This window comes from Callospermophilus lateralis, chromosome 4, assembly GCF_048772815.1.
Source record: "Callospermophilus lateralis isolate mCalLat2 chromosome 4, mCalLat2.hap1, whole genome shotgun sequence".
NCBI lineage: Eukaryota > Metazoa > Chordata > Mammalia > Rodentia > Sciuridae > Callospermophilus > Callospermophilus lateralis.
The window spans coordinates 35,797,519-35,825,235 of NC_135308.1; the positions used below are offsets into that span (position 1 = coordinate 35,797,519).

Sequence of the window (27,717 nt, forward strand, 5' to 3'; positions counted from 1 at the left end):
TATTAAAGGTGGCTGCCATGCTGTGACTACAGATGTTTAGGGCAAGAATTCAAAAATTTGAAGATAGTTGACTTGGGAAAGTCACACTTCCTGTGATTAATTTGTCCTTGGACAAACAGTGAGTTTTGAGGCAGAAATATTTTAAAATGTATTATTTAAACTAAAGAGTAATTTCTAGCCAAAGGGTATTTAGCAAATGAGCTTTAATGGTAGGTTTAAAAATACTTCTTCTCTGAGCTGAGGCTAACACATATTTTCTCCATTTGTGTGTCAAGAGAACACAGAGTAAATGAATTTTCTTATATTTTAACTAGCAACATGAAATAAAATACGCAATTTAGGTAGGTATAAATGTCAAAAAGAAAAACTGAAGTATACTTCCAAGCAAAATTTATTAGATGTCTACTCAAGAAAAACACAATGACCTCTGCTTGTAAGAATTCAAAGTCAATTACCTGAAATCCAGGTATGAATATTTTTCCTTTTAAAATCAGATACAGAGTAGAAATAGTACTTTTTTTAAAATATGACAGGCAACAGATATTGAAGTCTTCTCTCATAAATGGCATCAAAGAGAATTATTCATTTATCAGCAAATCTGCATGCAGTTGACTTAATTTCAAACCCCAAACCTTTAAAGTATAAAGCTGATTGTGAACTTGATGGTAATCAAGGTGGCCTACTCAAAAATGCTTCTTTACTTTCTTCCTAATGAAATTCCTCTGTAATCAGTATTTATGTACATTTCAATTTGGCTGCTAAGATTTTTTAAACTCATAAAGTTTTGCATAAATGCTACCTTACAGAATCGCACTATCAAGGGGTGTGATCTGTGAGATAGGTAAAGGGTATTCTGCTGAAAGTGTTTTAGCAAAGTTTAAGTGCAGGATAAAGATCAGATTAGGAAATCCCCCTGCTTTCTCAATGACTAAATAGTCTGTACAAAAAAAGAACAAACATATGTACAAAATTCAAGAGTCTATGTATTGTGAAAAGATCAATCATTGTCCACGGAAGAAATGCCATAAAAAGTTTTGTTTATAAGGTGCTCAAGATCCAAAGATGAATAGTTCTTATGCAAAGTCATAAGAAATACAAAGCTAGTTCTCAGGGTATGTGTAATTCAGGCACTATTAACCCTATTAAATCTTTCAGGTCCAATGTAATTTTGCAAATTTAGGGCAAAAATATTACCTGAATGATTTAACATTGTCTCTAAAAAGTGCCTAATTTATTCCTAGGAAGTATTTTACACATACCAGGAAAATCAGGCTCAACATATTCCTGTTCTCAAATGTAGCCAGGATTCTGGGTTCCACTGAAGAAAAATAATTACTATAGTAAAAATAATTGTATTGATCATAATCCTTGCTAAAACCAGCCTTAATACTTGTGATGCTTCTGAAGCACTCTATTTCTATAAAATAATATGTGGGATTCTTTTACATTTCCATAAAATGTACAACATATCATATGGATTATATGTTCTCATACAATCTCAAATGCGCCTGTGTACACACAGTGAAATCTTACCTACTAATATTGCTTACAGATACTTTCAAGTGTCTATATTAGAATAGTTCTTTGTACCTCTAACACTGCTTTCATTTAAATTTTATCAGATAAATAAAACACTAAGAGCTCATTGTTCATGATGCTGATGATTACATTTTAATATAAAATAGCAATGCAACTTTACAACACAATGTTCTTTTTTTTCTTTTAGCCTAGCTAATCCTCTTGTATTCTCATGATAATTACCAAAGGCTCTTATTCACTCACTGTTTGCACTTCTAAAAAGTACAAAAAAAAAAAAAAAAAAAGTTGCAGGAAAAGACTCCTATTTGAAAACTTACATTCAATCAACAAAATCACACCCATCCAAATTAACTTTCCTACTCTTGCTTTAGATTTTATAGTCACTGTGCATATAACAACATATAAGTGCAGGCAAACGATAGCTGAAGTACAGTTGTCATATAGTGTAAACCAGGACACTAGGCAAACTTGTGAAAGGAAAATATAATGCCAAGCTAAGAATGAAAATACAAACCACAGCATTTAGGAATAAGCAATCTTCTGTTTGCCCCAGGGGAAACCATCTTTCAGAAATTTCCAAATACAACCGTGAGATCAGAGAACATCCTGGAGACACTTTCTTTTTGGCTTTTCTAAGAAAAACGATTTTCTTTCTGATCCCACACATTGACATTTCAAAGTTTAGGGCAGAAAGCAGGAATATACACTTTCACATGAATGTAAGTCTGCCACGTCCCCCCAAGGCTCCCAGTGGCAGTTACTCTGCTGGTGGTTTGGTGGTGGCAGGTGGGGATGGTGATGGCGTATTGGAAGCCATAAGGCATGACAACGAGAGGCCTTCAGGGATGTCTCAGGCAAGTTTTACGCAGAACGTGTTGCTGAAATGCGGCATAAATAAGGAGGGAGAGTGATTCACAGCCTCTTGACATAGTTTCCGGGGAAAGTACCAAAGAATTTGGTTCTTCTTGAGGTTCCTGAAAATAGAAGCAATAAATGAAAAAGGTGTGACAGCAAGGAAATATCAGTTCATATCTGTAGACTTGAGCGCTTTCCACTTAACAAAGCTTCACTAAGAGAGAGCTCTGAAGGGTTTGGAGAGGATGAAAGAAAACTCACTTTAAGACAAAAAGAAGAAAAAAACAGCAATTTTAGTTGTGCTGCCTGATGTTTTCATTGCCTCATAAACCTCAGTGATTGCTTCTGGCATACCAGGCTCGAAAAGAAAAGCTCAGCCTCTCCTCTAAGGGGAAAGACCACCCGTGGGGGAGGTGGGTGGTGGAACTCGTCACCATGCTCCTAAACAAGAGCAAGGAATGAGAAATAAATGTGACAGGATAACTGGAAAAGTGCAAGAGCGAGGGTTGGTTCAGGGCAAGAGGCTTCCTCAACACAGGTGCCACATTAAGGCATTATCTGGACTCCGACATTACCAGTAGAGTTGTATTATCTCATGCTCAATGCACTGCCAGAATCCTTAATAAAATCTGGAAAATGTGAACAATCTACAGAGTCACTAAAGAAAGAAAAGATTAGCCACTACCTGTGTGTTTATGTGGGGGTGGGGGAACAGTTTCAGTCACTGGGTTCACTATAATTACCTTCGGTTTCAAATACCATGATTCCTTGGAGACTTTTTGTAAAAGTTGATGCACCAAAAGCTCACTTAGGATTTCTAGCACAATTAGTGTCAATATGGTCTATCAAATTCCATTTCTCATTAAACTTTAGAATTTACCATCTTCATTTGGTTACCATTATTCCACACTCCTAAACCCCTGCCCCATGAAGGCCAGCCATTTTACTTTTCTTCTGGATGGGAATTATTATAAATAGAATCAGAATCTTGGGGCTGTAAATGTGGCCTTAGTCCTTTCATTTTCTCGGAGATAAAAACTGGCAGAAAATCACACATACTGGAAGCAGTAAATTCTAAACAGTAAAAAGGCAATGGTTTGTACATATGTATAAGCATATGGGGATTATACAATGCATATGAATGTAGGAAAGATTCAAAGACATTATGAATTCAACGAAGACTTGACTATCACAGTGAACCATGCAGGAGAGCAAATGCAAGCAAATTGCAGCCAGATGTGTCTGAAAAGAAATGTACACGTACCTACAAACCATCCATCGTCACATTTTTCCATCACATCAATGACATCACTTTCTCTGAGTTCCAGCTCATCTTCATTCCTAGGAGTATAGTTATACAGAGCCTGAAACCTTAAACAGGACAAGCGTGTTTTAATTTTTTTGTTTTTTACATCTTTGTGAAATCGAACATAGTGCAATATTCATTTCATTTTTAACATTTCTATTCTTGTTAGCATTTTAAGTAGTGTAAATCTTTGGCAAGCATGTAAATAGAAAAATTTAGGTCTTTTTATGGGAATGATACTACCCAAATAACATTTCGAAACTCACAATGAAGAACATTCATGGAAGATTATAATATTCATGAACTGGATGAAAATATGTTAACATTTATAGGTCAGACCTACATTTTAATGTTCAAGTTATCTAAAGTTGATTATTTAAATACTACATAACAATGCAGAATACAAAAATAAATGATATTTGTATTGTTCAGCTCTAATAAAAACAAGAAGGAATCATAGTATTTTTTTTTTTTTTTTTTAATATCAGGGATTGACCCCAGGGGCACTTAACTACTCAGCTACATCTCCAGCCCTTTTTTGTATTTTATTTAGAGAAAGGGTCTCACTGAGTTGTCTAGAGCCTTAAGTTGCTGAGATTGACTTTGAACTAGTGATCCTCCTGCCTCAGCCTCCTGAACCACTGGGATTACAGGTGTGTGCCACTGAGCCTGGCTGGAATCATTGTTTTAATAGTCATAATCATTAATAACTGATGCTTGCAAATCAAATTTTTAAGTGATTCTAATTGAGATTCACAAAATGTTTCAGATGCATATCTTCTAAATCATTGTGTGGGAATTACTTTAAACGGGAAGGTTTTCTTTCATTTTTTTTTTTTAATCAGGAGATCTCCTTAAAGCGGATTAATTTTATAATTTACAATCAGTGCATTCTGAGGATTTAGAATTTGCAAGTCACCTATGAAGTTGAGTGGATGTAGTCTATGCTCAGTTATCACTGAGTCAATCTTAAATATTAGATTATGGACATAAATTTCTTTTTAAAATAGCTCTGGGGTTGGGGATATAGCTCAGTTGGTAGAGTGCTTGCATGCACAAGGCCCTGCGTTCAATCCCCAGCACAACCACCAAAAAAATAAAAAAAAAAAAGAAAGAAAAAAATGGTTCTGGAGAAATTGTGTTGAATTTAAAATTTTCTTTGGAAGAATTACTAATAGAATGCTATCATTTTTTTCTCCGCCTGAATTCTTTGAAGAGATACATTATGGTGACATTGATTAGTAACAAATTCAGACACTGAATTTGTAGTAACAAAATAGAATATATTTTAATGACTATTAGAATGGACTGGCATTTTGGAAAGTAAAGACAAAAATTGTAATAGCTGAGAAGGTCAGGAATAATTTGTTTTGCAGTAAACATAAAAACTTATTCTTAATATTACTAAATATTACCAGCACTATGAGGGGGATTTTTTAAAAAAAATTGGTGAATTTGATTCTGTTGCTCTTTGTAACCATTATATAATTCTACTATTTTTGTAAGAAAATAAAAACAACATTCTAGGGTATTTTGGGGTTCTTTAAACCACTTTGAAAAAAGTTGGTAAGAATGAGTTCTGATCAGGAACATTAATGATTTATTTCTAATTGCTTTATTCGGTCAGAAAATCATATTTTGGTAGAATAAACAATTCTATTGCTTGAACTCAAATATCGAGTCATAAGTAAGGAACACTGATCCACTGGTTTCCCTCTCTGTTCATGAACTTTTTCAGATGGGTGGATATGGATAAAGTTGGCTTCAGGGAATTCTAGGAAAGAGCCACTAAGATACAGTGTCTAACAGCCTCTCTTAAAAAAACCCTGTCCTGTACCAAAGCCTGAAATTCCAATAACAAGATTTCTTTCCTTATTGATACCTTGTCCTTCTAGCACACTTATTTCAGCCACTTATGTTCTTTTGAGAATAGTCTTCTGGGTCTTTTGTTGTGGGAGGATTCCGATGGTGGCCCAAGTAGAGAAAGGTAGCCAGGTTCCCAGAGCAGGGGTGATAAAAACTGCCAGGTGTTAACGGAAACAAATCATTTGGATGTTTGTGTGAGGCTAGCCTTAAAAGGAGTAGTCAAATTATTTTGTTGTATGTATTGACTTGGTTTTGAGGCTGGCAAGGGGAAGTAATGCTACCTTTTGTATATTCACAGGGGATATTGATTTCAACATGGCGTCTTTTTTAGTTTCACATTGGAGGGAAACAGTCATTTCCAGGCTGCTATTTTAATAGGTATATACTGCATCTCTCATTTTGGGAAAACTGATTCTGTGATTGAGCTTCTCAGGCCTCTTTAGCCTTTACCCAGGCACATCTCCAACCACTTATGGAGACAGGCCTATTTAAGGCCACAAACCCCAGCTGCTTGAAGAATCTCAAGGTCCCCAAAGCTAACAGACCAAAATTGGCAAGAAGTCCTACTTCATTTTTTGTATGATAAAAGCCAGCATGCTTGTCAAAATTTACTTACCATTCTGGTTTAATTAGACCACAAAAAAAAAAAAAAAAAGAAATTTTATGGAAACATAAACAAACCTTCCGGAAATCCTCCTACCTCTGCTGGCTTTCAAAATCAGTATTGCACGACAGGAAATGCAGTAATTATGATTAAAAATTCTGTTTTGAAAGATGTGTTGGTGAAATGAATGATGGTGGTGGGGTCAGGATGCCTCAGAAATAAATTTGTCTTTATATAGGAAATGCTGAGACAAACTAGAAACTCTCTGCACAATTTTCTATAACATAGTGCACCAAAACTGAATTGTAGTGACATAACATTATGTTCCCACTTTTGCTCCAAAACCTAATTTTTAAATGAAGGACATGAAGCAATACCCCAATGAAGGCTGCAATCAAAATAGAAATTTAATAAAGAATGTTTTATAAATGTCCAAAGCAGGACTTGGAAAATGTGTCTTCTCCCACATGTGGGGTCTCTGGTTTCTTAATAGCCAAACGACCACAGTCGTCTATGACATAAAACAGTGTAACAGAAGACACTTGGTCATTCATCAACTCCTTAAAAGCTGTTTAAAAGAACATGTTGGTAATGCTATAAACCTAGACATCCCTGGAGTCTATATTTTTAAATTTTATTTATTTATTTTTTTGTGATTGGGATCCTATCATTGTTTGCATCAATAAGAGAAGGAACAGAAACTTCAGAATCACAAATTATATGTGAAGTTTCCCAGTTAAATTCAAATGATTATTTGTGGTGTGGAATTTCCTTCAACTAAAACACCTTTCTGTCTGTACTCTGTGAGAGCCAGTCTCCGTGGGAGCTGGGCTCTAAAGAGGTCTAGGATCTACGAGGAGCAAGGGCTTGGTGGTCCTCAAGACTCAGGCCGCACAGTAGGTCCTGCCCATGAGGAGGAGCCCTGTCAGCCTGCTCTGTGCAAGGTGAGCAGAGCTGGGGAAGAAGGCTCACTCTGTAGGCCCAGAACTGCTCCTTCCACAGATCTTGCTCCTGACTCAGAATAGGCAGGGACCAGTAAGAGTGGACGACCTCTCTCATGGGTGAAATGGGGAAGAAAAAGCTACACAAGAGAGATTCTTAAAGGCAATGTGTAATACCTTCAGTATGAATTAGCTTCTGTATCAAAGAGAGGGAATTTGAAAGGCATATTCCTGGTGCTGGGGAAGTAATACCTTCTAGCTGAATGACAGTGAGTGTTTTGTTTTAATACTGCCATTTTCAAAAGACACTTCTAAGCATGTAACTTCGGAATGATGGTATTAAGGTAGACTTTAAGTCTACTTTCAATCAAGCAGGTGGAAAAACAATATTAGGACATTGTGCGTGTGTCTTTAAAACTGTAGTGACTAGTTACATAACCAGCAGGCAGAGGAAGAGACAAATTTATAAATCTTGGGAATCACTGCAACATTGGAAGGTTTTCTTAGTGCATAAATGAAAACCTTCTCTGTTTTCTTTTAAGCATTACTTTTGATCTCTGTCATAAAAGATGGAGACCACTGCAATTACCCCTAAGTTAAAAGATCTCATGGAAGTTACTTTGATCTCTTTCCCTTGCAAAGTTGTGCCATCCTCTGTTTTGGAACATCAATAATCTATATTGTGGGTCAAGGTTAGTCTTGAATTTAGAAGATAAGAAGAATACTTACGGTTCCCCCCCACCTTGAATGTTTTCATGAGTAAACACAGGACGCTGTGGCTGAAATGAAATGATTTTCAATGTAATCAATGTTTAAACTGGTACTAATTAAAAGATAATTTGGGTAATGGCATGGTACTTTTCTTGACATTTAATATTTCCTGTTGTAAAAAACCAAGAGGAAGAAAAACAACCACCAAATAAAGGGTTTCTGCAGGATTTATAATTAAAATATTTTGAAGGGTGCTTTAAATTAAATGAAAATAACCATGGTTCAAATGTTTTGAATACATCCACAATCTTGTCTGCTCAAGCTTTAAGAATTCAGGGTTTAGTCCCATTGATTTTTCAAAGGTCAGGAATATGGCAAGAACGTGGACACCAAACCACTAGAATAGGCAGTATGGACACCTTCACTCAACCTTATTCTCCAGCGTTTTCTCAAACAAGCAGAAAGTAAGCCACAGTTAGCTTAACAGCAGAATATCCACATTCACTCTGTAAACTTTTCCTTCACAGACAACATTTTCACATACAGTACAGGTGACATCCCATGCTACATTTGAAGTAACATTCTCTGCTCTCAATGTGGAGAAGACACATGCATTTTTAAAATGAGAAACAGAGAACTTTTAATAGAATGCAACAAACAATATCCAGGTAACATGTAACATTTTTACCTTGGAAGAGAAATATTGGTAGAAATTCCCAGTGCACTGAACTCTCAAAAGAGTTTCCTTGCTTTTTAAACTAAGCATCAAGACCAGTATCTGTAATAGATACTTATAATATTGGAAATGACAAGCCTTAGCATCCTATATAGCCACATAAATACTTCAATGAACGAAAGTTAATACATTTGTTGAATATGTCAAATTTGTGTAATTGACTACCTAACTGTTGCCTTTTAGGGAGAGAAATGCATGCAACTCATTCATAATACGTTTCAAAATATTTTCTTCTAAAGGACAGTTACATGGTGAAATAACAAAATCAGAGTTTGCGTGGCAGTGACTCTTTGATGATTACGGAATTAATTTTTAGATCCATGTCCTTAGACATCAGGACCAGTTCTCAGGTTCCCATAGTTATGAATAGATTATTGAGAGGCTGAAAAGTTTTTCCTGCAGATTGTCTATGGAAATACCACTGGCCCAGGCTTGGATGGGGAAATCTGGGATTCCCTGTACTCTATCATCAGTCCCCTTCCTAAATTCTTTATCCAACCACTTCCCATCCATGCTATCTGGATAGACTATTAAATGTCAATTTCTGAATCCATTCACTTGAAGCTATTACCAATAGTATTTCACTCAACAGTCCATGCACATAATAACTTAAAATTAAAGTTTGGGTAAGATTACATACACATGGATGGCTTAAGGTCTTAAAAGAGTTTATTCACATCAACCAATATAAAATTGTTAACAGTGTATCTATTATTAAAATGATAAAACATTATTTTAAGAATGATTAAGATTAAACCATTTCCAGCCATTTTTGATGATTTAAAATATTAAATCAATTTAAACGTATAAAGAGGCAACTGTAAGTCATCTGTAAACCTATATGTTAAATTTCTTCAAGTTCTCTTTTAATTCAACAAAACTTTATATATGTAAAATATCTTGCATGCTGAAGTAAGAGCTGTATATATTGTCATTAATACTATGTAATAATTCCAAGTCTTCTTTTCTGTTTTCTTTTTCTTTTTAAATGACTGCAGAATAATGTTCCCTCACATATGTATCTATATACTATATTTTTTAGCCATTTATTTTTGAAGTTGGTTGGCCTAATCTTTTTTTTATTTTTGCTATTATAAATAACAATGTTATTAACATTATATTCAAAAGCTATTTTCTTCTTTTAAACTATTTTTTAGAATACATTCACAGGAGTAAAATTTCCAGTCAAATTACTATTTATTACCATGTATTAAGGCTACATGATTTTGAAAAGTCACATTAATCACTCAAAAGTATTGTGTATATAAAAGAGTCTTTAACGGAGTCTAATTTGCTGTCTTTCAAATAACAACCATGATAGCGACTATTCTTTCAAAAAATTGTCATAGCACCATACGAAGTGTATGACAAAGAAAAGTTATAGATAAAAAAATTATTTGTTCTTAAGAGAAAACGTTTTGTAAAATATGTTTCATTATGCTCTAATGATGGCCTGCCTATTTCCACAAAATAGTTAAATCATCCTAATATGTTTAGATTGAGTAAAAGTTATAACTTATAAATGGCATTCAGTGTTTGGTGAAAGTGGTTGATTTAATAGCATTAAAATGGGAATAACACTTTAAAAATGAAGTTCTACATTAAAATAAAAACTCTACTTTCAAAGTCGGTATATCTCCATCACTATAATTCTACCAGTTCAATTTCTTTAATTCAACCTGCTTCTTAAATCATTTACGTGAACTATTCTTTTGACGATTGGATTGGAAGAATTGGGCTGTTGCTGTGTGTGGGTCCCTTAGTTCTGCAGGCCTCAGCATGTCAAGAGCTTGTGGTTCTGGCTTTGTCTGTCAATAATGTCCTTGCTCTTGACCCTGTTTCCCAATATCTTTTCCTTTCCTTCACATCCTTCAAAACTTGTCTCTGCCTGCCACCCTTTCTATACTGTTTATATTCACAGGCTAGAATTTCTCACAGCCTTAATTAACAGAGAAGTTGTGAACCTCTCATAAAACTTTGCGAAACTTCCTTTAATAAGACTCACCCCATGTTAATGGATAACTAGGACCCAGTTTGGAGGAAAGGTAACTAATTACCGTTTTTTAATTAATTAATTAATTTGTGTATATGTATTGCTGGGGATCAAATTCAGGGCCTTGGGCATGCCAGTCAAGTGGTCTGTCATTGAACTGCATCCCCAGCCTGTGAATTAATTTATTTCAAAGGTATTTGACCAATAAGTAGTGGCATAAGAAGTGTTAGTGGTTGTTTATGAGTAGTTATTTATGAGGGCACATTTGTGTCTGTTTGGGGCATTGACTACTTATTTTATGATCTTGAGGATTCATTTCAGCTTTCTTATCTCTAAAGTCAAGGAGTTGGATGAGATGAAGATTAATCTTGCTCCACTTGGGGAACTCATAAAGACATCCACATTTCCTCCGCTGTGTAAAGGGGCCTCTCATCAATTTTAGGCATTTAATTGTCAGAGAGCCCTGACAAGTGACATTTACTGGTTAATTCTCACTTGTCTTAGTCACATAAAAACAATAATGGTAATAATTCAGCTTTGTTTTCAGACAAATGAACCAAAACCCAAAGCTATTGGATAATTTCCTAATGTGACAAATAGATTAGAAAACAAAATGGGATGATAAATTTTACTAACCCTCTTTATTGTATGAAATATTACTAAGATAGGATAGGTGGCGCAACTTGGTTAATCAACATCTTTATTTTGTCCCTAAGATAGGTGTTTATGTTTTGTAAAGATATCCAAGCAAATTATCTAAGGAGACCATCTTCTGCTCAGTGTGCATGTACCCTAGAATTGGTGCCATATCTGCCCTTGATTGCCACCTAATGGTGAGCTGGGACAGCAACACAGTAAAAGTTGTTTTTGCCGTTGGTCAGCTCTCACCAAATTCCTTCAGCCTGGATTAACTTTGAAAGGATATTTTAAAGACCACAGAATGATGTGGAATGAACAATCACCTGTTTTCCTAACCATGTTTTTCCCTTCCCACATTTTACATTCTTGAGAAGGAATCACTTGACAGCCACTGATGTTTTTGGTCTGTGTTCATTTCTATTTTAACTATCTGCCCAGGCATTTCTATTACTCATAACTGCTTAACAGGGCTGAGATAAATATAGAAGAATATATATTTGTGACATTCTGAGAGGCTTACACGAACTGTGAGCTCAAGAAGATGGTTTTCAAGTTAACACATTACAATCACTGTGCTGGAAAAGTTGAGCAAGAATTGTATCATGCCTATATTTCCTTGATGGATCTTAAAAGTAGAATAAAATTTAGAAAATTCAGTGCAGCACCATGCTATTTTTATGGTACTAAGTATTTAATTTCCCCCTTAGCAATGTAACAATCTTTTTTTTTTCTCTTTTAATGTAGTTATTTATTTATTTTGATTGCTGAATAGTTATTTTTTTTTAATGCTGTCAAAGATGAAAGACAGGTTTTTAACACATGCTAACTTTCAAAACTAGGATCAACCATAAACCACTGCTCATAAAGAAACTGGTCTGACCTATCCTAGATACTCTGGCATCAGAAGAAGATATACTTTCCCTTCTCATGTGAGATATAGTCTATCTGAAAGCCAATCTATTTATGCTTCTGCAAAGGTATCCCTGGAGGATTCACTATATCTTTTATGACATCATTGTGAAAATAGTATGAATTGTTACTTTAAATATTAATGTTGAAAAATCTTGAAAGCATGATAAATTGTTCTAAAGTTTTTAAGTCAAATTTCCCCCAGAAAATGTTAATAGTAGTATTATCAACCACAAATGGCTGACAATCTCCTAATAACAGTACCAAGTTTATGTTTATAGGCTTATTTTTCTTTCTTAAATTATGAAAGTAAACACAACTTTGCATAAGTGGAAAGAAAATAGAATATTTATGGTCCACACAAATGTGTAACCTAACTTGCAGTGACCCAAAGCATACCAGTTCATTGACCCATGGGAATTTATGGATTAGCTCTATCAATTTTGGAAAAAGCTTCCCTTTGTGTGTGTGTGTGTGTGTGTGTGTGTGTGTGTGTGTATGTTGGCTCTGGAAGGCCATTTAAAGGCGTTTAAGAATCTCTACAAATTGACATTCCTCTCTCTCTATGGCAACAGAAGATTGCTTTGGCGGCAAAACAAGGTCTTACTATGAAAAGCAAAAAAAAAAAAAAAGCACAAAATGGCATAAACACAGAACAGTATCTACATTTTAAAAAATGGAAAAGGAAAACTTGAAATGAAGCCTTTGGGAACTTGAAATGCAGAGCCACAACTTTGTAATTGGCTAGTGAAACTCAACCAGGGTCTGTTGAAATAGCAATGGTAAAAGGAATCCTGACGTATGCACAGATGAGAATTCTCAAACAACTTGGCTGCGTTCCCCAGAAGTGACAGTTCCATTTAGAAACCATTCATTCTAAAGTGCTGCAGATGGTATAGAACTAAGCAGCTAAAGGGACAGTAATTGGACCTTTAAGTTTGATCAAAACTGTCAAAAAATTGGGAGTACATGGACTCCAGAGAGCAATATTGGAGATAAAAGGAGCATTGAGTGAATGTAGCACTTGTCACAGGAGCAACAAAACATTTGGGAAGGCAGCTATGTTCACCCCTATGCCACCAACACAAATAACACATTCTGACACAAGGATCGTGAATTAAAATAAATCTGAACAAATTGACATAGAAGCCGACATCACTGAAAGCATGTGAGTTCAATATATGATTGGCAGCAGTTTTGGGTTTTTGCACCATACACAGTGACTAGAAAGCAGCAACTTAGTCCAGAAACATGAGACAGATGTAGAAAACCGCACACACTCCTGCCCTTATTTGTCTTGTGGGAAACTGATCATGTCTTTTTTGGATTTTGGGAAACCTGACACACACACCAGGGAAGGCCACGACCCCAAATCTTAGATCAGGATTTTCCTGTTGATCTGATTTCACTGGTCATCATCAGCTGGTAACTTCCTCTCAAGGGTCTCTCTTCGGCCCTACTTCACTGTCAGATCATAGCAAGGACAACTGTGGAAGATACAGCCCACTGAAAGGGACAGTGGCTAGGATGGCTGTCACAAGGTGGGTGCGATCTGACCCTACCCTGTGGGAACTGCTGCCAGGTGAGCTGCAGGATCTCTTAGACATCACTGGGCTACGAGGAGGTTTACCCAGGACAAATATCTCGCTTTTTAAATCAGCCTGGAAAAGCCATAAGAAGTTAGTTAGTTCTCATCTTCATGATGCAGTCTCAGGAGGAGTTTCCCTATCTTGGTCTTCCCATGCACACCCAGCATGCCAAACTCCTGAATAGCAGCAGAGCAGGAAGGGTTAAGAGTCTGCAGACAGCTGTTCTGAGGGCTCCACACAGTGTCTACACTCAGGATCAGATGCTGCATTGATATGGGGCTCAGAGGCACAGCAGAAAAAGAATTAGAGAGAGAAGCTGGCATGGAGAAGGTATTTGAAAGCAAAGTACATGGCTATGAATACAAAGTAAAAATTAACTGTTTTTCTTTTTTTTTTTTTGGTCCTAGGATTGAACTCAGGGGCACTCAACCACTGAGGCACATCCCAGCCCTATTTTATATTTTATTTAGAAATGGGGTCTCACTGAGTTGCTCAGCGCCTCACTATTGCTGAGAGTGGCTTTGAACTCATGAGCTTCCTGCTTTAGCCTATCTTTTTAACAAAATACTTAACTACTGGGTTAAAAATACCCTCAAATCTGACCTGTTTTATTGAACAGATAAAAAGTGAGATGAAAACTCATCAAATTTCTTGGAAACTGTCAAGAGGAAAAAATTTTTAATAGCATGTATAAGAAGAGATTTTTTTAATGGTGAAATATAATTAAAACTAAATATTGCTCTAACTAAAGCTTGATTGTTTTAGCTTTTTTTTTTTTTTTTGAGAGAGAGAGAGAGAGAGAGAGAGAGAGAGAGAGAGAGAGAGAGAGAGAAAGAATTTTTTAATATTTATTTTTTAGTTTTTGGTGGACACAACATCTTTATTTTATTTTTTATGTGGTGCTAAGGATCGAACCCAGCGCCCTGCGCCTGCCAGGCGAGTGCTACTGCTTGAGCCACATCCCCAGCCCCTGTTTTAGCGTTTTTTCAAGGTAAGATCTTCACTGTGACAGTAAATAAGCCAACCATGTGTGGGAGTAGATTTTATGAGGGGGCAGGATCTTGTTTGGCATTTGATTTTGCTAAAAAGACATTTAGTAGAACTAAAAGACTTTTAAATAAAACGTGGTTTTTTCATTTAGGGGAGATTTAATAATAACTATAATTGTCCTCAAATCAATAATTTCTTGGAATGAAATGAGCTTGGCAGGTTTGCTTAAGGATGGTAGCGGGAGTGTCTGATGTTCTCTGATATCCGTTTTCTTCTTCGCCTTCAGTTGTGGGACCCAGGATGTTGGGCAAGTTCATGGCCATTCTGAGTAAAGATTACATTTCCTAACCTTCTTTGTATGCAGATGTATTCGTATGGTAAGTTCTGAAAGATGCAATACAGGAAATTTCTGGGTATTTCCTGGGTTTTCTGGTGACTGTGAAGCCACCATTCCAATCTGGAACATTCTATGTTTATATCAGAAATGTATTTTTGCCAGGTTTAAGCTAAAACTATTTTGAGTTTTCTGGGACAGCAGGAATTTTGATTTTGATGAATACAGTGGTTCTATAATATCAATGCTCACAGAGGGGGAAAAAACTGATGTGGAGAGTAACAACTAAAAAGATCAGTTGAACATAGAATTGGAGGCAAATTTCGTGTTGGAAACTGCTCAAGGGGCTGAGATTGGATGGGGTTGCTTTAGGATGATGACTTCCCTGTGGGACCATAAAAAATGAGTTTCTTGGAAGAAACCCAAGAAAAAACTGTTCTCTATCTTCATTAAGTGCTTTAATTGCAATTTGAATCCACATTCTATAAGTCTCTTCTACAAAATATTCTCTAGGATGTAATGAAAAGTACATCTCAGAGAGGATTGAATTTTACAGTAATTTTTATTATAAAAACTAATTAATTTGAAAACATACTAAAAAAACTAGGGAAAAAATCTTGGATTTGGATTATTTATACATCAAACTTACAATCTGTTTATCTTTCAACATTCTATAATCCATAAAGTGGTAGTCAATTTTACTTTTATGAAAGATTATGGATTGAACATGACAGATTATTCATGGTCTGAGAATATAATTTTAAAGAAAAAAATGACATTGAATTAACAGGCTGAACAATGGCTGATAGGGGTTGATAAAAATGTTATTGCAATTATTTCATACATTCTCTGCTGTGCTTATTAAGATTATTAAAATGGTATTTTCTCTTTGATTTCAGTGCGAGGTTTCTTTCTTTGCAATGAGTATAAAAATTCAGAGTTGATTCAATTTGTATTTATATTTACTCAGCATGAATAACTTCAGCCAACTTATATTCTTTCTATGAGTAGGAAAATAGATTTATAAGGTTTTTTTAAAAAATTCAATGGGAGATTAAATATCAAGATTTGCTCCCCAATATAAGATAAAATCTTATAGAAAAAATTTACATTTTCTCTGGAGTTAGTTATTTTATGTAGTTATTAAAGTATTCTTTTGATATCTCTGTTCTCTCATATCATTCTATAAGCATCTGGGACCTGAAGAATTTATGAGATGGACTAGGTTCTTGCTGGAGAATAAAACTTTCTAAATTTTAGTTTTGTCCTTGATGCTACAAGGTCGAGTCCTCTGTCTGGTCTCTAAGTTGGAGAACTCAGATTCTAAGGTTACTTTTTCACTTACTGATAAAGCTTAAAGGCCTGATTAATTAGTGCTAAAAGGCAAGTAATAAATACACTAGCTTTAAAGATAAAACCACAGAAAGCAAGGGAGACAAATTCTTAGCTTTATACATTATATAAAGTGGCATTATAGTGCTTAATTTTTTTTCCTAATTATTTTCTGCCAGCAAAGGTAAAATCTCTAAGAACAAAAGAGTAAATAATCTTTTAAGTGTCCAGTTTTCAAAAGTTCCTTCCACACCTAAGTGAATTCACATAAATGGACTGTTCTGGTGGAGGGATGTGATAACACAGATGTTGAAGATAGTATAAATGGCACTGTTCAGGTGTTGGAGTTCCCTAACATAAAAACTTGGCTCTACCAAAGTTTTAACTTTCATCTGCAGAGACCCCCATTGCATGTTCAAAAGACTAAATATGAGGATAAGTTCTCATTTGAAATCTGTCACCTTTGCCAAAAGGGAAATATTTCAGGATCTTTCTGAGCATAGAAGCAAATCTTTTCTGTGATGGACTGATTTTGTGTTGTGATGATCATTATCTCTTTCCAAGGCCAGTCATTAATTTTGTTAAAAATTTTTAAAAATATGATCTTAAGGAAGAGTTCAATTCCAACAGAGTTGCCAGCCTGCAAGTGTCAGAGATGGATGCTTTGTCAACTGCAACAGTAGAATCATCCTACCTACATCCCCATTTTACTCCACCTTTGTGAAAGGTCTCGGCTCAAGACAGTCGATGACAAAAGACCATTCTGCTCTTAGGCTCTGCTGGTCCTGCTGATGGGTGGGAGGGAAATGATGGGAGGTAATGAATTTACTAGGAAGTGGGAGAGAATAACAGGCACAAAGCTTACACCTTTGAATGAGATGGTTCTCAAGCTGACTCCCAATTAAAAAAAAATCTAATGATTGTTTTTAATGATAATATAAATTTTAGTTTGTTTTTCTCTTCAACCTGGGTCTAGTTATTATGAAGATATAACTTTTAAATTTTTGGACAGAGGCCATGCTATCATGTTAAAAGTTAGCCATCAGTACTTATATAATGTTTTAGAGCTTGTAAGATGCCACAGATTCTAAATGCATACATCTACTTGAGTTCATTTAAAAACATGCAGTAAGCCACACTCAAGACTCAAGATGCAGTTACCTTTAATTTTGGTGAACTTATTTCCTGTTGATAAGAATATTTAGGGAGGAGAGGAGAGTAGGGCTGGGTAGGCTGAGAAAGTGTAGAGACCAGGTCAGAAACAGAGGCCAAGGGAGAATGGAATGAAGGGGAGGAAGGCAGATGGCTGGGAAAAGGTGTAGACGCTCCATCTCCCGAAGAAAATGAAGGTGGCTTAAAGATTGAGGAAAAACAAGACGTGATTATTCACATATCCAGAATGAGGCTGCAAAGTCTTTAGAGAATATTTTCCAAACTGAAATTAATTTTGAAGTTATCCTGGGAAGTGATATTTATGATAAATTCTTGCTTTGTGCTTTTTCTTTTGAATTTGATTTAAAAGTCCCAATGGGTATAATTGTTTTAAATTGGGGATGAGGGGATAACGTATGTATTCTACCATTTCATGTTTATTTGAAAGCTTCTACTACATGTGAAGACAAAAACTATCTACGACCCTGTAATGACCCTTTGTAACTTGCTTGGAGAGTAGGTCACAAACTCATGACCCTTTGTAACTTGCTTGGAGAGTAGGTCACAAACTCTAAGTATCACTGTGTTATGAAACAAGGGAAGTGATGATCTCTCTGTGTGATGTGAACTGGCTACTGGGCTCCCCCCATAAGGCATATGCCAAGCCTGGTGTACTCTTTGCAGCAGGCAGATAGCCTGTGAATTGAGCCACTTCCTGTAAATTGAGCCACTTACCTAAAAACATCTTAATACTGATTATATTGAAGGGAAAATTAGTTATTAAGTAACTCCCTTAGAAACATGTTTAACTTAGTGAATTCTCTCTGTGATTGATGAAGTAGTGTGTCTGTTTTATGCAAAGGTAAGCATGGCAGGGTTTTTATTTTGGAAATAGAGGAATCATGGAAAAAAATGACTGGCATAGAAGCATTTTATGAACCTTTCTTTTTATTTTATAGTTTCAGTACTTGCAAGTAATTATATTTTATTTTTTACTTGCAGAATACACATTTAATTTATTTTTAAAAAAGAGAGAACAACAGCGTTAATCACAAAGAGAGAACGTTTTAGGGAATTTTCTCTCTTTGTGATTAACGCTGTTGTTTGATATCCTTAGTTTGTATGAAGAAGTTGCGGAACATAATTCTTAAGTAGTTACCAACTTGAAGACAATGACCTCTCCAGAAAAGTCAAAAAATGATGGAAGGACTATTTGTCTTTTTATTTATTTTATATTATTATAAAATATAAAGTTATATTTTATGTTATTTTACTTTTTTGCAAAGTGCCATCCCATGAGAGGTGTGGTCTACTGTTCTTTCATCTTGGAATTGAGATGATCTGTCTTTGCATTCGCTTTCTCATCTATATAGTGCAGATAATAATATTTCCCATTTCACTGGGTTTCAAAAATTAAAGATGTAGAGTGTTTAGAAAAACTGACAGTAAGAGCTTCAACATTAGCTATTGTTATTAAAACTGGAAAATTATAAAAGGCTATATATTACAAAGACTTTTAAAATGTGAATTTATACTCATAAAGAAATAATCTGGTGCTGGAATTATATATTTGCACCATTTTATTAAAATATGGAGTGTTTTCATTCATTCTTCCACCCTGACTCACACAGTGCTTGTTCTCTTTGTAATGAAACCTGTTAAGGCAGTATCAGTAGATATTTACTAATGTGATTAACTATCCTAGCTTAGTGCAGTAAGCCTGGTTAGTTGTTGGATTGTTAGGCAAAGTTAAATACCTCATGACTGGATTTTGCTGCTTTGCTGTCTTCCTTAGAGATCCTAGGATCTGTGGGGATGCCTACTGGATATTTTAGGCAGCCATGTTTCTCCTTTTCTTCCTCTTCTTCAATGTGCAGCTCTGGTGTCACCTCTGTGCCATCATGGCCACACCACAAGGCACCTTGTTCTTGAGATTCTGCTGGCCACCTTTGGATGCCTGACACAACCCCCTCACAGATTTCCTCATCTTCCTCTCCAATGACAGGGAGGGTTTCAGGCAAGGAACCCACATTGGTACATGCAGAGGACACAAATTTATCACCCAGTACTTCAAGAACCCTTTCAGGGTCTGAAAAGCCTCTTTTCATTTTCTTCCGATCTGCAAACTTGTTTCGAGTGGTCTTTATGGGATCCTGAAGTGGCTTTGTATCGTAAGGCTGCGCTGCAACTGGGGTCATGCTCAAGTGGGGGGAAGGTGACAGAGAGTGACGTGAGTCAGCAGCTAGGGATGCTGAAGGCAATGGAAGGAGGACAGGAGGCTCCTCCTTAATTTCAAAGATGATCTCCTCCAGGCCATTTGGTTTGGCTTGGTCACCTGGTAAGGTTAGAGCGCTAAACTTTTCTAATTCATCCAAGAAGTTGTCCAGAAAAGAAGATGGTGTTGGGGACAAAGAGTTTGCTGGTGGACACCCCTCTGTTGGGGACAACCACTCCTGGCCATTTCTCCAGAAGGCTCCTTTGTCTGAGCCAGGTGAAGCTTTGTGCATGGGAGGAAGGGCTGGTTCGCTGGAAGCCAACTTAGAAATGAGCAGGGATTATGAAGTTAAAAAAATAGGCAAATAAAATAATAATAATAATAATGAGTAAGAACATAGAGACAGAGAAATGCAGGAAAGGTATGGAATGAATATAAAAATTAGTCTATGTTTAACATGGACATGGATTTTAAGATATTTGGAATATACCTAGATTGGAAGAAATTGTGTTGAAATTTAAATACATACAATCCATTTATGATAATTTAAGAAACCAACTTGAACAATAAAACACTATTAGTTTTGGAAAAGATTATGCTACGTGAGAAGATAAAGTGGTCATAGAGAGTATGAGGACAGACATCAAAACCTTTAAGAGATTTAATTTAATAGTGTATTTCATTTAGATGATTGATCAGTCTTTTAAACTGTGATTCAAAGTTATTGTGGAAAATGTTAATGTAAAATGAGAACCAACAGCTAAGGGTTTTTTTTTTTGTGTGTGTGTGTTTTATTCCTTAAGTTTATCTACTGTTCTTGCTTCCTTAGGCAGTTCCCAATCTTTTGAACTCTCAAGATTTCCTTACTCATGTTTTCAAGGTCATTATGATACATCACATGAAGTATATATTACTGATGTATTTTGGATATTTTAAACAAAATGGTAAATTTGAATTTTTGTGCAAGTTCATGAAAAGTAGTTCTAGAAGTTCTTGCTTAACAATGTCTCATACATTGATCTATCTGTGATGGACAAGTAAATGTGGTATATACTATACATATAAAAGCTTTGAGAGATTCTGATGCTTTAGTATTTTCCAAGTAGATGACTTGTTTGGAAACAAAAAATTTTCAAGAAAGATTCTCTCTAGTTGATTGCTTAGGACAATACTTCCACCCATGCAGCAAGGACTCTAGGACCTTAGGCCTTAGTATGTGTAAGTACACATCAAATTCCCACCTAACTTTTGATTTCTGTGACTTATAATAGGAATGGGACATTAGATGAATTTATTTAGTTTTTCTTAAAAAAAAGAAATATGATGTTGTTTCATCAAGGAGTACCAAAAATGGCACAAAGTCTCATAAAACTCATCTGAGCATGTTACTACAGGGTACTCTAAGTTGCTTAGCACTTGATACAAAGTGAGCCTGTACATGTGAACTGTGTGGAAATCCATTCCTGTTAAGCCCTGAAGGTGTTGAATTTTAAGTGCTCTACTACTGAACTACACCCCCAACCCACAGATGCTAAATTTTCAACAACATATAAATTACCTAAGTCTTATTTGAGAGTCTATAGAAGTTCATTTATTGTTTAGAGTTCTATTTTATGGTCTTTAGTATACATAACAAAAGTTTTTAATAATTAGATTTTGAAAGTCTTTGAAACTCACAATAATTCAAGATGACTACTTCTGACTCTCTTTTATGGATAGGATTATTATTTGTGTGAGAAAGAAGGATCTTTAAATTCCTTATCATCATTACTATCATTATACTACATTACACCACTATTACTATTGCTATCTGCTACTATTATAAGTGCCATTATGACCATAGTCATCTATATATAAGTTAACAGTTAAAAGTGCTTAGCTGTACCATGGACTTGGTTATATCAAAAGTTGTTAGGTATTTCAGAATACCTATATCACAAAAATGCACCCATAATACAAAAGTCATACAAGTATTCTGCTTTCTTTCTAATGGGATTCTAATGTACTAAAAGCAAAAATATCAGAAATAATATCAACTTACATTTGAGTCTCCCCTAAGGCAGAGATACTATGTCAAGAAACATTTAAAATTGTCAAAGGGTGATTTGAAAATCATTAATGAGCTCCTATTTGCAAATATCAGTTAGAAAATAAAAGATGTGACATTACTTTGAGTCTCATCATTTGAAAATATCTAACATTTCTCTTCCTGAAAATAACTCAGTGCAATGCTATTGGGAATTTCCCTCCATTAAGCCAGTAATATCATAGCATGGAACCCCAGTTGAAATGAAACCAGTAAGTATTTCTTTCAAATTATGGACATAAACTTTCAATGTATTTGTTCCCAGCAATGAGAATAAACTTATTAGTTATTAATGAAATTTGTGTACTCCTCTATTTAAAACCTGGTATTATAGAAAAAAAATGGAAAATACCAATTTAAATCATATTCACAAAGATTAAAACATTATAATCTAAAATATTATATTGTTATCATTAATCCGGGGACATGGAAATTCTTTAATTTTAAATAGACCTGTATAGGGACATGATTTTCTCCTTATACAATTTTATTTAAAAGTACAATTGCTTGAGATTTATCTGGCAGTTTTGTTAAATTCACTGATGGTGGATAAGGCAAATATTTGAATAGAGATTCTTATCTTTTCTTTTTATCAGTAAGAACTACTGAAATAAGAATGTTGATCTCTAAATGCTAAGTCCTAAGTGGTAAAATAAATATACTCAGGAAGATTCTGGAAAACCTCACAATCAAACAAAACTGGATAGTACCAAGCTATACCATTGTCCAAGAACATAGAATTGAGAGTAATTACCCACAACTGAAACCCAATCTTTAAAGAGGATTACGATGAGTAAAATGCCTACCTTTAGACCTTTAAAAGAAGGTGTTTCTTAAGAACACATTCTATCACTTACTTGTTTAAAATTCTCCTAAGTCTCTTTTTTCAGGAGTAATTTAAGTTTCTGGGGACATGACCTTGAAATGATCTTGCATTGCATATACTTCACGATTTCATAATGGCTGATATGCTATTTTATTTTGCTAACTCTAGATGGTTTACTTTTCTACATCCTAGCCTTGATCTCAAGCAAAACAATAAATTATGTAACAATAATTTTTGAAAATGTTGGCAAGTATTTAACAGTATTTTGGAAACAATTCTTTGGCAAGTTTATACTTTGAAGTCAATTAAAAGGAGAAAGAAACCCCAAATTACCATCCGTAAAGAAGAATACATTATAATTCAACAGAAAAATAAGAAAAAAATTCACATTGTGAGTAAAGACAGTAGGAGGACAGTTTTTACTTGTTAACGAATTCAGGGAGTCTCTTTTAAATTGCATATTGATATTCCACACTCATATAATTGTGTCAAAATGAACCCTAAAAGTATGTACAACTAAAAGAGAAACTAATAAAAAAATAAATTGCATATGGAGATAGATAATAATCTTCAGCTACTAGCTCAAAGGAAACAGTAGAATTGGCATATACTTGTCCCCAAACTAATGAATAAATTTGAAGACTTCTAACAATCTACAACATTTTTATTCTAACTAATAAGCCAAATTACAGTCTCTAATTTTTAAAAGAATTACTTCGTAAAGATTTGAATGAGATTTTTGTCAATCTAATAACCATATCTTCTTGAGATACACCATCTTGGGATATACATGGAATTTTATGTTGTATATGTTAATAAATATTTATATATATAAATTGTAATTGTATCTGCATATAAAATAATGTATCATATGATACAAAATTTATATTTATATAAAATCAAACTTCAGAAAAAATAAAGTTTAAGAATATATATAAGAAATATAGATAAATATCATATAAGGTTTCATGATACTAATGTTTTCTCTTTCAACATTTTAACTTGAAAACAAAATTAGCAAAAGCAAGCATTAACCCTTTATGCCAGCACCTATTTGAGAAAGATTAAATGGCACTCACATGTGTGGAACCAGAGTATGTAAATCCCATCTTTGCAATGCATGTGATAGTCTGATCTAATGTCTAAAATCACATACTAGTTATCTTACTACCAGCTCCCAAATTTAAAATGACAGAATATTCATATGACAGAATATTTTCTTACCTTATTGGAACTTAAGCTGTGGATTCTATCACTAGAATAGCTGTGGGGTATTGGAGGGTCAGGGTATTCCTCAGCACCTTTTGTATTCTTCTTGATGACTTCTACATAGGAAACAGGGAAGATGCCTTGTCTGTTGGTTCCTGGAATTTTACCTTCATACCAGTTTTGATCAACTCTTTTAAGAAGAATAATTCTATCTCCCTGTAATGAACATTAAGAAAATGCATTATAAATAGGCATGCAAAATATTAAATGCATAACTGCTATTGTTTCTTAATTAACAAGTTTTACACTTGGGAAAGTTTTACACTTCTAGGTTTTGTTTAATTAGGGGAATGCAAGAAAGGTCTTACAAAAAAAACAACAACAAAATTATTGATATTCATGCAACTAAACCATCCATTCATAACATTAGAATCTTCCCTAAGGATGCTTGGTGGTTGTGGATACGCTTATATATGTTTCATACTGGTACTGTGTGCAATGAGTTATTTCAAAAAGCAGACTAATTTAAAGGTAATGTTTTAATGACAGTAGCAGCATGCTATCTTTGTCAAATTCAAAGGAATGAGCTTCTTCAGGAAAAGTTTCAGAAAGTATGTCTGGAATGGCAGAAATCGTTCTCAGGAAGGGATACAGTAGAATAGCACACCATTTTTCTTCTTTAATCTATGTGTCCTAAGTAGGGACAAAGAGTGAATGAAAAAGACAGGGGCAAAGAGAGAACCCTAGAATATTCACAGCTGTGGCCAGGACTCAAATCGCCCCGCTGTGTCAGGACTGTGTCATGCCAGCATCCTTTCTGACTGGTGGCCATGCCATACTGGGCCTTAAATATTTGAATAGAGTCTTTGGCTTGTGCAGTGATAGAACTGTCTACATTCATGATTGCTCTTCCTGCAGTGACCAAGCCAATGCCATAGATCCTAATTTAAATTTTGTCTCAAAACCACACATGGCCCAGAACTAAGTAGGCAGGCTACTGTTAAGTCACAAACTTGCAGCTGCACATACAGAAGTTTAGACAACTGCATCTGAAAGAGTGGTGAAAGTGACATTGGTTAAATAGCTTCAGGACAGTAGGAAGCCATTCTTCAAGTGCTACACAATTGAAGGTTCTCTTTTTGTCAAAGTGCTGGATGATTTATTTAACATGTCCTACCATCACTGAGTAGAACTTAATGATGAAAAATGAGTCTCCCCAAGTCTTAACATTGCCCTGATTTTCTAACACACCAGAACACGCAGTCATCAGGCTATTGTGTGAGCTATGAGATGTACTTAGAAAGCCTTTCTTTAAAATAAGAAACTGAAGATAATACAGTACATGTAATGCTGGGAGGCTAGCAGAGAATCAGCTGATGATGCAGAATTAGGTCTGAAATGAGAGAATGAAATGAGGTTCTGCCAGGCCCAGAACTTCATTGCATCTAGAGCAAGATTCCACCCAGCAGGCCTGGGAGGTTCCAGACCACTCTAATTAATATTACTACTTCTCTGTATTGTATGCAGAAGTGGTCACCTCAAACACATGTATGTCATTGTCCAGCAAACAATAAAAATAGTTTATTTAACATTCTCAACTATGTTGAGTGGCAAGTAAAAAGAGATAATGTTAAGAAGAGACTTTTGGTAGGTTGCTAAAGAAATTTGGATCAGTCACAAGGCCCAGAGAAGATGTCAAGGAAGCATGTCAAAGAATCACAGATGGTTCTTCATTTTTTTTTTTTTTTAATGTGGTGCTGAGGATTGAACCTAGTGCTTCACGTGTGCTAGGCAAGCATTCTATCACTGAGCCACAACCCCAGCCCCAGAGATGACTCTTGCAAATTGTTTCTCCCAGAAAGGAAGGATCTTGAGGGACATCCTTGATTCCAAGATGGAGAAAAGTATTGGATACATTTTTTAAAAAATTGAATAATAAGGCCACAGAACATTTTGAAGTGTATTAGAGTGCTTTCTCCTTTTGAAGTCCTGCATGTATAACTTCTTGATATTCAGAGATGCACCCCTTGAAGAGGATTTGGGTCCCTGCTTCCCAGACTAAGTCACAGAGGGAATCTGAGAGTTCTGTGTCCTACAGGGTGGTGCCTCTGGAAGGACACTAACTCTAGGCAGCCTCAAGAATTTCTTCACAGAAAATGGAGACAACACACAAATATCTAAGGAAGAAAATAACCTAAAATAACCTATCTAAAATAGGTTTAGTTTTAAGAATTTACAACCTTTTCCAAGGCTCCTATAAAGAAAAGATCTGGGCTACCTTTCTCAGCGAGAGCTCCACGTTGGTGTCTGCATTGAAGTTGTATTTGGCTATAGCTTCTCCAATCTCTCCTGGCTGGGCTGGGGGTGGTGGTCTTGCAGGCTGTGCTTTTTCAGGAGGTATGAGTTTCTATAAAGAAAAAGAGTAATTTATTCCTGAATTTATGGTGACCGGTGAAACCACCACCCTCAGGGAGGGAAGGGAGAAGGACCCACCTCCACGTATGAGATGGGAAAAATGCCCACTCTTCCATGGTGCTCTCCCTCATACCAATTTTGATCGATTTTCCTGAGGATGTAGACAGTGTCTCCTTTCTTGAATGACAACTCCCTGGAAGAGAGATGTTTAAATGGTCTTTTTCTTGAGGCACAGCAATTATTCTTAAGACCCACACTCATTTGATCTGTATTTTATAAAAAAAATTCCCATGTGTAAAAAAAAAATCTGTCAAGCCCTGTTAGGTGAGGATTTTCTTTGCAAATTCCCAGACTTCACTTATAACTTAAGAAATGCTTTTGAAAATGATACAAATCACAGGCAGATTATTATACAATAAATAATTCTGAAGGGACCGGTAAATTAGTGGATTTTGGAATTGGGAATCAGGTCTTGCTTGTTTCACATCCCATTACAACATTTATCTCTTACTAGCATAATTAAAGACAACTTAAATCATATATAAGAACACTTATCTGACTTACTTAGATGTCTGAGCCTTAAAATCATAAACAGCTTTAGCAGGCAATTTCTGAAAAGAATGGTAAACAGTTAGCACCAACTTAAAATTCGGATTTCCTGTAAGAGAATAGTTTCACATGCAATATAAAGCCTCAAGGAATGATTAAACATATAGGATGTACATCCTATATGCAATTTACAAATAAATCCATTAGTTCTGCATTTAGATTTAAGTTATAAGAGAAATATAATAGCTGGCCTCTTCACTGTCATATTTCAAGTTAGGAACTATGGTAAATTAATGTCATAATAGGATAATAAGATGCCCACAGAAGATCCTGACCTAGGTTTAACTTTAGCTATTGCAAAGGTTTTTCCTGGGATCACTGTGGCAGGTCACTATGGACTGAAGAAACTCTGAATCATAATAAAAGGACCAAAAGACATGAAGGAAGTCATCACCCCTTTTACTGCTAATTAACATGTTAGCCAAGAAATATTAGCCCAATTATCATGGAGAGGTTAGTTAGTGGTTGAAAGTATAGTCACTCCAGAAAGTTTCAGGAATCCTTCAGCACACTCAACCAGCTGTTCATCTTTTAGTCATGATGTGCTCTGACCTGTGCCCAGCCTGATTCTTTGGGCCCCTGGAATCTACCTGAGTCATCCTGTACCGTATAGTTAGCAACACTGGCTTCTTCCCCAGTAACCAATAATCCTTTCTTTCCATTCTCTTTCCCTGTGATTCTAACAAACTTCAGGAAACTCAGACAATTCCTGACTTCACAGGGGTTCACAGGTGCTGGACTATATTAGATACTTGTAAGATCTGCCAGGCCAAGTCCAGCTTTCAGTTTCCATCAAGTCCACCTGTCTCCAGGGCAGTTAGGAGCAAGAGCTCTAGCCCTGGCTGAGCCATGGACAAAGAA

General features: G+C 35.4%; 1 protein-coding gene across 29 annotated transcripts in view; it reads right to left on the reverse strand.

Moving 5' to 3' along the window:
* Window positions 1-373: 373 nt before the first annotated feature.
* Window positions 374-27,717, reverse strand: part of Sorbs2 (sorbin and SH3 domain containing 2) — a 169,863-nt gene continuing 142,519 nt past the window's right edge. For 24 of the 29 annotated variants that reach the window (XM_076853732.1, XM_076853730.1, XM_076853726.1 and 21 more), the window contains 7 exons: window positions 26,812-26,858; window positions 26,326-26,440; window positions 26,111-26,239; window positions 23,848-24,048; window positions 7,841-7,890; window positions 3,659-3,765; window positions 374-2,513 (listed from right to left, as the gene is read on the reverse strand). In XM_076853732.1, coding sequence (XP_076709847.1) covers window positions 2,452-2,513; window positions 3,659-3,765; window positions 7,841-7,890; window positions 23,848-24,048; window positions 26,111-26,239; window positions 26,326-26,440; window positions 26,812-26,858 — 711 coding nt within the window. In that variant the 3' untranslated portion in view covers window positions 374-2,451. Of the gene's footprint in view, window positions 2,514-3,658; window positions 3,766-7,840; window positions 7,891-17,505; window positions 17,698-19,253; window positions 20,034-23,847; window positions 24,049-26,110; window positions 26,240-26,325; window positions 26,441-26,811; window positions 26,859-27,717 lie in introns of all 29 variants that reach the window. The other 5 variants (XM_076853718.1, XM_076853712.1, XM_076853709.1 and 2 more) reach the window with 1 other exon arrangement.